At 39.4% G+C, this 13,327-nt stretch overlaps 1 protein-coding gene across 1 annotated transcript in view; it reads left to right on the top strand.

Moving 5' to 3' along the window:
* GFM1 (G elongation factor, mitochondrial 1) overlaps positions 1 to 13,327 on the top strand; it is a 62,829-nt gene that overhangs the window by 28,910 nt on the left and 20,592 nt on the right. The window contains exons 9-13 of the mRNA XM_006887645.1: positions 5,283 to 5,420; positions 7,389 to 7,490; positions 9,179 to 9,235; positions 11,139 to 11,276; positions 13,194 to 13,276. Of these exons, the coding sequence (XP_006887707.1) occupies positions 5,283 to 5,420; positions 7,389 to 7,490; positions 9,179 to 9,235; positions 11,139 to 11,276; positions 13,194 to 13,276 (518 nt within the window). The remainder of the gene's footprint in view (positions 1 to 5,282; positions 5,421 to 7,388; positions 7,491 to 9,178; positions 9,236 to 11,138; positions 11,277 to 13,193; positions 13,277 to 13,327) is intronic.

Genomic DNA, 13,327 nt, shown 5'->3' with positions numbered 1-13,327 from the left:
GATACATGATCAGTATACAAAAATTAGTGAAATTGCTCTGCAGTAACAAAGAAAACACAGATATGGAAACTTAAGCAAAACCATTTATAGTAATGAACTACAAGTTGAGAGACTTGGGAATTAACTAGAAACACTAAAGAAAACTTGAAGCGCTACTGCTGGAAGCAGGAGCGACATCCACTTCCTAAACAATGTGTTTATGGAAACTCCTTGAACTTTGAGAAATAATGATAGTTATAGGAAGGCTTCAGGCCTTTTGTTCATTGTGTTGCTATGAGTCGTAGCAGTCAACAACAGCAACATTGCCAGAAACAGTAAGAGACCTGAATAAATGGAAAAAATGTTCCCTGACAGTCCTACTAAAAGCAATTTAAAATTTTTAGTTTAAGACTACAAGTAATGATAACAGTATAAAGGTATGTGCTTAGAAAATAAGTATATTTCTAGAGTTGTGATTATTGCATTAAATATATAAAATGTTTTAATATTTAATGATTTATACTTCAAGATTGTTGTCAGTGTCAGAATTAATATTTTTGATTATTTCACTGGTTTTTTTTCAGCAATGGGTATCATTTAAAAGCACCAATTTAATAAATGAGAAGTAGTATTTCATCTTTCTTAATTCCTAATGCATCTTTCTTAATTCCTAATGCGAGAGAACTTTTACATGTGTTACCCAGATGTATTTCTTCTTTTGTAGTTTTCACTTTTTTCTGTTTTTTTATTTTCATCAAAATGTTACTTATTTGTTGGTACAAACTTTCTCTAGTAACCTTTTTTTTTATAATCTCAGTAATTTAAAATTTATATGACCAGATACACTATTTCTGACTTTCAGGTATAGACATCTAAATCTTTGTCTGTATGTTTGATAAATATTTACGTTTGTTTTCCTGTTGGTTCCCCCCCCCCTTTTAACCATTGATCCTCTGGAATTTATTTTAGAGTATGCTGTAAAGTTGAATCTAAATTTGTTACTTCTGCCTTGAAATAAAATTTGTTTATCTAGTTATAAAATTTTAGACAACCTATAATTTTCTCTTGATTTAGGATGTACATCTTTTTTATCTATATAAAAATCTATTTTACCTTTTAGATATTCATGATACAGTCTACTTTGTACTTCTTTTGTAGCTTAAGATTTTGGCACATTTAGTATCTTTTATATCAGTTAGTTTCAACAAATAGACTGCTGCCCTGCCTGTGCTCACCAAGTTGTGCCAAAAAAATCTGGAGGACAGCCACCTGGCATCTGACTGGAAGAGATCTATATTTGTTCCCATTCTAAAGAAAGGTGATCCAACAGAGTGTGGAAATTATCGAACAATATCATTACTATCACATGCAAGCAAGATTCTGCTGAAAATTACCCAAAACGACTGGAACAGCACATCAACAGAGAACTGCTAGAAGTGCAGGCTGGATTTAGAAGAGGCCATGGTACTAGTGATATTAAAGCTAATGTTAGATAGACCTTGTCTATCTGTGTTTCATTGACTATGGAAAGGCGTGCATGGATCACAATAGACTGTGGCTAATTCTGAGACGAATGCAACCCCAAAACACTTGATCATGCTTATGCGAAACCTGTACTTGGACCCAAGAGGCAGTTGTCAGAAGAGAGCAGTGAAACTGCATGGTTCAGAATTGGGAAGGGTGTACGCCAGGGATGTGTCCCATCTCCAAACCTTTTCAGTGTAAATGCAGAGCAGATTATCCAGGAGTCTGGGTTCTATAAGGAGAAATATGGCATCAGGATTGGAGGAAGACTCCTCAACAATCTGTGTTATGCAGGTGACACAACCCTGCATCCTGAAACTGAGGAACACCTGAAACACTTGCTGCAGAAGGTCAGTATGAATTGAAGCTCAGTATCAATAGAACAGATTCTCACCACTGGACTGATTGGCAGCATCATGATAGATGGTGAAGAGATTGATTGAGATTGTTAACAGCTTTCGTTTATTTGGCTCCATAGTTTACGCTCTTGGTACTAGCAGCCAGGAAATTAAAAGATGAATTGCATTGTTAAAATCTGCTGTCAGAGACCTCTCCAAAGTATTGAAAAGCAACGATGTCAGTCTGGAGACTAAAGTGCGCCTGATCCAGGCCCTGGTCTTTGCAGTTACTTGCTGTGCATCAGAGAGCTAGACAGTGAGTAGGGATGATAGAAGGAGAATTGATGCCTTTGAGCTGTGGTGCAGGAGAAGAGTATTTAATATACCATGGACTGTTAAGAAAATGAACAGGTTCAACCTGGAGAGGGTTAAACCAGGCTGCTCCTTTGAGGCAAGGATTCTGAGGCTTCATCTGACATACTTTGGACATGTTGTAAGGAGGGACCAATCCTTGGAGAGAGACATCATGCTTGGGAGGGTGGAGGGACAGCACAGGAGAGGAAGACCCTCGATGAGATGCATTAATTCAGTGACTGGGCTAATGGGGGTAGATGTGTCAGAGACAGTAAGATTGACACAGGATAGAGCAGAGTTTAGGTCTTTTGTACATAGAGTCATAATGAGTGGCAGGCAACTTGACAATACATAACAACAAAAACATAACAGTTCGGGTCAGTGTATTTTCACAACCTAAGTTTTTTCAGTAATTTCTACTTTTACCTACTTACTTTTTATAAATTTATTTCAAAATCTGTGTTTAAAGTTCTTGTTCAGATTTTGATTGTTACTATAGTTAATCACTGGATCATCACATACTCTGAGTAGTCTTGGTATTTAGTAAGAGTTAACCCTGGTAAGTCTGCCAAGAGGCACTCGTCAGAACAGAGCAGGGAAACACTGCATGCTTCAAAATTGGGAAAGGTGTACGCCAGGGATGTGTCCTATATCCATACCTTTTCAACCTGTATACAGAACAGATTATCCGAGAGGCTGGGTTCTATGAAGAGAAGTGTGGCATCAGGACTAGTGGAAGATCTATTAACAATCTGCGTTATGCAGATGACACAACCCTGCTTGCTGAAACTGAGGAGGACCTGATACAGTTGCTGCAGAGGGTCAAGGACTGCAGCCTTCAGTATGGACTGAGGCTCAGTGTCAAGAAGACAAAGATTCTCACCACTGGATCAGTTGGTAGCATGAGGATGGATGGTGAAGAGATTGAGATTGTTAACAACTTTCGTTTGCTTGGCTCCACGCTCAACACTCTTGGCACCAGCAGCCAGAAAATAAAAAAACATATTGCCATGGGAAAGTCTGCTGTTAGGGACCTCTCCAGGGTACTGAAGAGCAATGATGTCACTCTGGAGACTAAGGTGCGTCTAATACGGGCTGTAGTCTTTGCAATCACTTGTTATGCATCAGATAGTTGGACAGCGACTAGGGAGGATAGAAGGAGAATTGATGCCTTTGAGCTGTGGTGCTGGAGAAGAGTATTGAATATACCATGGACTGCCAGGAAAACAAACAGATTCATCCTGGAGAGGGTTAAACCAGGCTGCTCCTTGAAGGCAAGGATTCTGGGGCTTCATCTCACATACTTTGGACATGTCGTAAGAAGGAACAGGTCCTTGGAGAGGGACATCATGCTTGGTAGAGTGGAGGGACGGTGCAGGAGGGGAAGACCCTCTCTGAGGTGGATTGATTCAGTGACTGGGGTAATCGGGATGCGTGAGTCAGAGGCAGTGCGATTGGCACAGGATAGAGCAGGGTTTAGGGCTGTTGTCCATAGGGTCGCTATGAGTCGCAAACGACTCGACGGCACATAACAACAGCATCCCCGATTACCCTTTTATATCCAGCAGTTGCCAAAAGTTATTTTTCCTTTACTAGATCCAGAGCACAGTCTTAAAATTTTCAACTGTTTTTGGTGACTTTCCAGTTAATTTCGGTTTTAAGTCTTAATGTAGTAAATTGAATTTATTAAATAATAAAGGCAAAAGACATGCATCTCTACAATATAAATAACTTAGGAAGTTTTTCCCTAAGAAATTTTATTTTGAAAGTAGCAAAAGTATCTTGGATTGTGGTAACAAAAAGGCCAAGCATATCTGTGGCTCCAGAGATGTTATTGCTCCTATCACTTAGGTCTTGGCTGAAGGTAGAGCATGCCAGAAGGCTATCTATTTGTGCTTTCTTGATTATGTAGAAGCATTTGACTCTATGAGTCATAACAGGTTATGACTAACATTGAGATGAATGAGAAACCCAGAACACTTAACTGTGATACCTAGCCCTAGACCAAGAGGCTGTTGCCTGAAAATGTCAAGACAGCGTTGCATGATTTCAGTCTAGAAAGATGTCCCTCAGGGCTCTATCCTTTCTGGTTACCTGTTCAGTCTCTAATCTGAGCAATTCATTCAAGAGGCTGGACTTTAAGAATAATGTGACGAGACTGGAGGATACTCATCAACACCCTGAATTACACAGTTGGTACAACCTTGCTTGCTAAAAGTGAAGAGGACTTGAAATGCTTACTGCAGAATGTCAGAAGAGTATAGCCTTCAATGTGGATTACATCTTAACATCAAAAATTCTTGACTCTGGGCCAGTTGGTAGCATCTTGATAAGATGCAGAAAATATTGAAGTTGTTAACAATTTTCTCTTGCTTGGATCCATAACCAATGCCTTTATTACCAACTGTCAAGAAATCAAAAGACAGGCCACAGGCATTGGAAAAATGTCAGGGACCTCTCCAGAGTACAAAGGAGCAATGATGTTACTACAAAGACTGAAGTACACCTGATACAAACCTTGGTATTTTCAGTTACTTCCTTCTGTGCACATGAAAGGCAGTGACTAAGGATGACAGAAGATAAATCACCTTTGAGTTGTGGTGTTGAAGAAGTGTCCTGAATATTCCATGGATGGCAAAACAAACAAACAAATCTGTCTTGGAGGAACGGCAGCCAAGATGCTCCTTAGAGCCAAGATCATGTAACTTCATCATTTGCACATCTTTGGAAAGGACATCATGCTTGGAAAGGTAGAGGGTCAGAGAAAGGAAGACCCTCATTGTGATGTGATGGGTTGACACACTGTCACAGTGGACTCAAGTATATCACAGAAGAGGAGGATTGCACTGGATAGTACATCCATTGTTCTTAGGGTCGATGTGTGTCACGGTCTAATTGGTAGCACCTAACAATAACTATTTATCAATATTCAAACTTAGTAGGAAAACAGTCTGTAATTAAATCTTTTGTGTTAAGGTGCTAAGACTGGGAGGGATATTTGGAGATAGTTGTTAAATATTCGTGTTAATTTTTATTCTTGTGTTTCTTTTTTCATTCTTCCCACCTTTACCCAACCTCTCTTTGTAGGCAGGTCGATATGGACAGTTAACTTACGTTCGGAATTATCAGGGAGAGCTCAAGAAGGGCGACACCATATATAATACAAGAACAAGAAAGAAAGTCCGAGTGCAACGGCTGGTTCGCATGCACGCTGACATGATGGAGGCAAGTACAGGAGGTCTTGGGGAGAATGACAGCTTCCCTACCGTGAGCAAAGTAGTCCTCCTTTCCTGGTGGCTTGAGCTCCACTACAGGAGTCCCTGCAGCTGATCTTAAGTCTTCTCTTAGCTTTCTTCTTCTTACTCAGGCACTCTGGTCTGCATATTGCTACACTAGGTGAGGTAAATAATACATTTTAGACTGTTGAGCTAGATTTCCTCACTTGCTGACATTAAGAGAAGGAACATTCCCACAGAAGGACGAGATTGAGCACTTTGTTTGACAGCTGTCATGTCAGAGTGTGGCAGACACTTGAGCGGTAGCCTTGGCTTCAGGTTGTTCTGACCCGTAGTGACCCTGTCAGGTTTCTGCCACTGGGAATCTTAATGGAGAGAGATAGTTCATCTTCCTTTCCAGGAGCAGCTGGTGCCTTTGAACTTACCAATACATGAGCAGTACGCCACCAGGTCTCCTCCTAGGGGGATAGGGGTTGTGATTCTCAGAGGTGGGTGAGAATAATGAAGTCACATCTCTTTTCTTGCATTTGCCAATGAATTTCCTTTTCAGTGAATCTGAAGTGACCTGAAAAGCCTGATTATTATAACCCCCTGAAGGGTTAAGTTAGTACCTGGGGCCATTTAAAGATTTTAGAAATGTTTGGAGACTGGGAGATAGAAACCTGGCTGTGGCCTGACATTCTAAATTAGGCCTAAATTTGCCCTCACCTCTGTGGTGCTGCGAGCTAGGCTGTGGCAGGAATGCGAAGGACGTGCAGTTATCACCTGCCCTCACACTTTTCCTCACATGAATTCCTGGAAGAATATATGGGTATGAACAAAAGTTTTTGAGATTCAGAGATTTTTGATGGCTGTAATTTTATGGCCTGGCAGATGAATAATACGTTTAAAAAAAAATTAGACAGCATTGCTGTTTTGTGAGATAAACAGCAGGGGGCAGAGTAGTGGAATTAGTACTTGTAAGGGTTGTTTCATGAACCAGAAAAAGAGATGTGTGCAGCCACACAGCCGTGTATGCACGCATACGCGCGTGCACGCGCACCCGCACACACACACACGCACGCATATCCACACGTGTGCACACATACCCACACACATCGCTCTCACAGCCACAACCCCCCCCCCCCATGGCCACAGCTGTTATGAATGAATTGTCAACTCAAAGGGGAAAAAAAATCCTAGAAGCTTGGAGGCCCCAGTGCTTTGTTCTTGGATTTCCTGTGTTTTCTTAACTGGTTACATGCTTGCTTGCATCTGTGGAAAATTAAAATTATTTTTAAGTACAGTGGGCTCCACTCTCCTGCCTTTGTTTTAAAAACTTCCTTTGCATTTTTTCCTTGGATGTCTCTGACACACACATCTCAGTCTATTTGCTGTAACAGCATAAGCAGTGCACATGCTTTTAATTCCTAGAAATCACTTTAGACTTGTAAAGCAATGTTTTTTAGCACTGAGATCCCTTGAGCTTCTTGCCTTTCCAAATGTGGTCTAAAAAAGGTTATTTTTAAAACAATATGAGTATTTACGATCTGTGTTTGTACTTGACAGCATTAAGAAATCAGAATTGTTTAGAGGTGTGGAATGAAAGTGATTTTGTTCATCTTTATTGATACTGTTGATACACAGTTTAAAAATGTTGCCAGTGTACACTGTTATGGGTCAGTACTTAGTATTTTCAAAGGGGAATATGAAGTGCTTATGTATTCACTTTTCTTTACAGTGACTTGACTTATGAAGTTGTAGTTTGTTGTGTTTTGTTTTTTTTTTAAAGAAACGAAGCGTTTACGACATGTCTTAGCATGGTTGATTGTTGGTGTGTATGGATTCTTTCTTTGTAGAAGTGACTGTGTGATCACCACATTTGCTTTTGTAAAATGTATTTTTTTGTGCGAGTGTACTGGGTCTTGATTTGCATCACTTCTTTCATGTTTCTTTTTTCTGTTGTGTCTTTACTTAGGATGTTGAGGAAGTGTATGCCGGAGACATCTGTGCGTTGTTTGGCATTGACTGTGCCAGCGGGGACACGTTCACAAATAAAGATAATAGTAATCTTTCTATGGTAAGTCGTCTCATCTGAATTGCAAGGTCTGTTTTACCCAGAAGTTGGTTTATTGAGTACTACAGACATCAAGTATAATATGTCATTCGTAGCTTTTTGAATGTTGTTAATTAGGTGTTCTGTGTCTGCTAACTGAGGAGATTTTTTTCCCCAATAAAATCATTCCCCAGTCCTCCGTGGTTTGGTGTGTAGGGAAATCTTCATGAGATACTTTGGGTCATGTATGCCTGATCTTTCACCCTGAGATCTGCCTCCTCAGCTGGTACCTTTCTGACTACTGCCAGCATCTTCAGCTGATCTCAGGGGTGGTGCCCCCTTTTTAATTCTACACTCAGAACGCAAGTCCTTTCTTGCCGTCTTGGAGAACTGTAAGACCACCTGTACATTTATGCTAAGTTTGGGGAGAATAGAACTTAATGATGCTCAGAAAGCAAGATACACCGAGGTATTCTGTACACAGCCTGCCCTCTGGAAAGAAGAGCCAAAACCATTAGACCTGCTGCTCCTTGGTAGATTCTCACTCATGGGATCTGCGTGTTTCAGAGTAGCATGATGCCCAGATTGACGATAGCCACAGGCGTTCAGAAACAGATTGCCAGGCCTTTCTTTCTCCCTGGAAATCAGAGACTCTTTTTCATCACTGAAGAAACTCAAGAAAAAGAGCATGCTGAGGGAGTGCCTGCTTTTGGATCCATTTGATTCACTGTTTTTTTTGGTTTGTCCTCTGAAAGTGAGGAAACTTCTACACTGTTATCATATGTCCCTAAGCACAGCTCCTGTGGTGACAGCAGAAGAGAGTGTGTGTACCTAGGGAAGAGGTACTTTGTACACAAGGCATTTACAAAGCTGATTCAACCTTAACGGATGAATGCTGTAAAAGTTTAGATATTAGAGGGTGAATTCATAATTTTGTAATTCGGTTTCTTGGTGTATAATTTTCTGTGTTGATTTAAGACTGTACCAAAAAAATCTTCAAAGCTATTTGTAGATTTTATAGTTGGAATCTTGATAAGGACACTGTTTTTATCAATATTCGTCAAAATTTTTTTTTCTAAATCTTTTGCATTAGCAGTCTAAAGAGACTAGATGTGTAAAGTGCCCAGGCTTTGAAGCAAGTAGTCTGGGTTGCTCTCACATCGGCCCCAAAATGCCTGCTGGGCCTTGGTCAGATTTTTGGACTTATTTCCATGTCTTCAGAGATCTCATTTGTCCAAGGAGAACAGTACCCCCTGCCTCTAAGTTAGGATGATTGAATGTGGCATCACGCATGTAAAGAACCTAGTGCCCTTTCTCTCATTCCTTTATCAGTGATCATAATATGTGTGGTTAAGTAAAGCTTGGTAGCGGAACTGAGGGAAGAAACAAATGCAGCCATTAACCAATACGAATTGCTTTTGGATTTATTATAGTAATTGTGTTAAATTGACAGTGTCTGTAAACGTAAGGACTTTAGAAATTTAAGGAAGCAAATAGATAATTTTGTCTTATTTTAGGGAGGGAAAGGGGTGAAACATATTAAGTGGACACTTGTGTATTTAATGAAAATCACACCAACATGGTCTGATTGTCCAGCTTCAGGATGTTGGTGTCTGTCCTGTTCTCTTTAAAGTTAAATGCAAAATTTATTTCATTCCTGACTCTCTTATTGTTGTATTTTAATGTCCCTGTTCTTTTAATATATATTTTAGGAGTCAATTCATGTTCCCGATCCTGTCATTTCAGTAGCAATGAGGCCTTCTAACAAGGTAGGAGATCATTTAGTGTATGGTAGTAAACGCTTGAATTCTTTTTCATCTGTCTGTACAGTGCACCATAACCAGCATTCTTAGTCTGTATTATCACTGCTGCTACTAAGATCACCTTTTAAAGTGTGTCAGTCTGTTCCTTGTAATAACACTTCAGTATGTCTAAAGAAATTAAAGGCATTGAAATGTTCACTTTATCAGAGTAGTAGTTGTAACTTCTGATTCAGATCATAAAGGTGTAGACAGAAAGGACATTTGTCTTCAGTTACAATGGTAAAAGCTCAGTGTAAAGTACACTAGAGTGTTGCACATACTGATTGTCTCATGGGTTTTGATGCATCTCCAGATTTCTTGATAATTATGATTGTAAATGCCTGGTTATAAAAATGGAAAGCCTGTAAACAAGGCTATTTTTTCTCATTCTGATGTATAATTATTTTGTAATTGGGTGTGATATCATTAGATTTTTACAAAGCCAGATTGGCCCTGAATAGGTTCTGCATTCACATTACTTGAATTAGTCCTGATACTGAGCTGTAATTATTTAGTTCTTAAATTGCATTGACATAACACTCATTTTAATATAGTTTATTGAAACTTGTTCACTCATGTACTGAGTGAACACTCTGTGGCCACTTGTCATTTGGGAACTTTACAGAACGTTTTCTGATTTATTGTCATCTGGGATATACATTATTAACAGCTACTACTTAATCAAATTTGAGGAATCTTGAGGATTTTTTTGCAGACTTTTAATCTTCCTTACAGAGTAGAGATGTTGAAGTGGCAAGAAATATTAAATCACTCCATTTTCTCAGATTTGAAGAAAAATAACCTTACACTTATGTATTCTTCTAAGATCCCATATGTTATAGTTCCAAACACTTTCCTAAATTACATGTGTTTTCTTAGAAATATGCAGGATAAGTCATTAATTTATACATCTTCATCCCTATGTCTAAGGTTTGTGTAATACATTTAACTGATGCTAGCTTACAGTAATACAAGGGAATCAGATATGTCAGTATCAGAAAAGATTTTTAGTATCTAGGGTTGTCTGTACACTGGGAATTTTTAAATGTGTCCTAAGGCTGTTCTAACAAATTGCCACAAACTGTTCTTAAAACAGCAGAATTGTGCTGTTTCACAGTTTGGGGGCAAGCAGACTTAATTCAAGGCCATCAGCAGGCTTGTCAGGTTCTCTGGATGCTCTGGGCAAGACCCCTCCTGTCTCTCCCAGCTTCTGTAGTGCCAGGCATTCCTTCGTTTGTGGGAGCGTAAGGCCACATTCCCAGGTACTGAAGGTGAGGACTTGAGCATATCTTTTATGTGGGGACCTATTTCAACCCTTAAGAGTATATGGTTTGGAAAGTCTTTATTCTGCCCGCCACATAAGGAATTGTGTTTAAATAAAGATGCATTGTAATACATCCAAGCAGATTGTTTTACAAAGGCAAAGTTTCAGTGTAGCATTGACTATTGTTTTTCATTATTCTGCTTGATTTTATAGTGGAGCCCTGAGTTAGCATGCAATTCCTTTGATTATTTTTATGAATCAGACAAAGCCACAATCCACTGGAGTCAGTGCTACACAATGACTCTCCACTGAATTCCCGAGACTGTAAATCTTTCTTCATGGGAATAGCTGATGGATTTGAACCGTTGGCCTTTTGGTTAGCATCACATATAACATTCAAGTACCAGGACTCCTTATGCATAGGATTTCTAAAGTGTGATTCACATTCAAATTTCTACTTTATTTTCAACCACACATGGGCAATTTTTGTCTGTGTAGTAATAAAAGGTAGAGTTAAGTCTTCTTACACACTTGTTTGTCTTGTTATGGAAAGAAATATTTGCTTTATTAAATATTAATTACATTATTTTGGTTTTTTTTTTAAAGGGTGATCTAGAAAAGTTTTCAAAAGGTATTGGCAGGTTTACAAGAGAAGACCCCACATTTAGAGTCCATTTTAACACTGAGAGCAAAGAGACAATTGTGTCTGGAATGGGGGAACTGCACTTGGAAATCTATGCCCAGGTAACTAACAAGGAATTCATGCTATTACTGTCTGTGTTTTGTTAAGAGAAGTCAGTGACTCTCAGTCTATGACCACAAATTAAAGCTGGTTCTTCTGGCTCTCTTTGGCCTATGTATGTTACATGACCTACTCCACTGTGTGTTCTAAGTGAACTATTTTTACCTCTATAAACCTCTTAGTATTTATAAAACATTGACGATTTCCCCTAGGTCAGGAGTTCCAACTTAGGGAGACTACCTGTGAAGAAAACCTTGTGGAGAAAAGGTGCCCACAATCATCCTTGCTTGTTGCCCTCCCTCAAATCAGCCTCCGTCACCGTGTGCGGAGGTGTGAGATCTGACTTCCCTAGAAAAGGTCTTGTCTATAAAGATGAACAAAAACAAAAAGTACTTAAGATTATAAAAATAGTTATGATCTGTCTTTGAAGTTAAAATAGCAGAAGAGCTCTGATAATAGATTTGCAGTAGAAGATTCTCACCACTGGGCCAATTGGCAGCATCAGTATGGATGATGAAGAGATTGAGATAGTTAACAGTTTTAGTTTACTTGGCTTCACGGTCAACACTCTTGGTAACAGCAGCCAGGAAATCAGGAGACGAACTGCATTGGGAAAGTCAGCTGTGAGGGACCTCTCAAGAGTACTGAAGAGCAACAATGTCAGACTGGAGACTAAGGTGCGCCTGATCCGGGCTATAGTCTTCGCAATTAGGTGCTATGCATCAGAGAGTTGGACAGTGACTAGGGTAGATAGAAAGAGAATTGATGCCTTTGAGCTGTGGTGCTGGAGAAGGGTGTTGAATATACCATGGACTGCTAGGAGAACAAACAGGTTTGTCCTGGAGAGGGTGAAGCCAGAATGTTCCCTGGAGTCAAGTATTCTGAGGCTTCGTCTGACATATTTTGGGCATGTTGCAAGGAGGGACTGGTCCTTGGAGAGGGACATCATGTTTGGCAGAGTGGAGGGGCAGTGAAGGAGAGGAAGACTTTTGATGAGATGGATAGATTCTGTGACTAGAGAGGTGGGAATAAGTGCATTTGAGAGGGCTAGGTTGGCACAGGATAGAAGAGCTAAGAGTCGCAAGCAACTCGATGGCGCATAACAACAACAACAACATATAATAATAATGGAACAGTGGTAAATCTTTTAGTAGACAGATTAATTACAAGTAAGTGTTAGAAATTAGAACCTTTTTATGCTTAACTCTGTAAACCTAAGTTTGCATTATCTAATTATCATTCGATGCCTTATAAAGAAGCTGGAGATTTATAGCTTGCTTACCTGTTAGATTAAAATGAATGCTCTTCCTGTATTTAAGATACTTATAATTTTTTTCTAATTAAAAAAAATACATTAAATAATGACAGTTTTCCTGCCGTCTGCCCCGTTCCTCACCCCCTCTCCTCTTCCCTTTCCCCTTTTGAACATTTAAACACCTATTGTTCAGTTAGCCTTCTGTTTTCACAAAGAAGCAATTGGGGATTTGAAAAGATGTGGTGATAGCAAGTGAAGATCAATAGTAGTTATATAAAATACAATGTATATAGGGGAGCTCTGGTGGCCTAGTGGTAAGGAGCTGCAACTACAATCCCAGAGGCACACGGTTCGAATCCACCAGATGCTCTGCCGGGGAAGGAGGGACAATCTCCTCCTGTACCAGTCAGATCTGATTTGACGGTACACTTACACAAAAATAATAAAATAAAAAAATACAATGTATATGAATGATTGATTATATAACAATAAAAATGTTACTTAGAATACAGCATTAATTTCTACTGATTGTGAAAGAGCATGATTGGTTGTCCTGGTAAATATCACTTTAGTCTATATGCAGAATGAATTATGATTTTCATCTATCTTGATGGGAAAATTGGCTCATCATCCTTCATTTCCTCCCCCCTTGCCTTTTCTTCAGAGGATGGAAAGAGAATATGGCTGTCCTTGTGTCACAGGAAAGCCAAAAGTCGCCTTTAAAGAGACTATTACTGCGCCTGTACCGTAAGTATGCAATACAGTGAAACATGATTATGAAGCTGGGATGGAAGCTTT

This window comes from Elephantulus edwardii, unplaced genomic scaffold (genome assembly GCF_000299155.1).
Source record: "Elephantulus edwardii isolate Elephantulus edwardi_28Jun2011 unplaced genomic scaffold, EleEdw1.0 scaffold00060, whole genome shotgun sequence".
Classification (NCBI taxonomy): Eukaryota; Metazoa; Chordata; class Mammalia; order Macroscelidea; family Macroscelididae; genus Elephantulus; species Elephantulus edwardii.
This window is presented reverse-complemented; position numbering and strand designations above follow the sequence as displayed.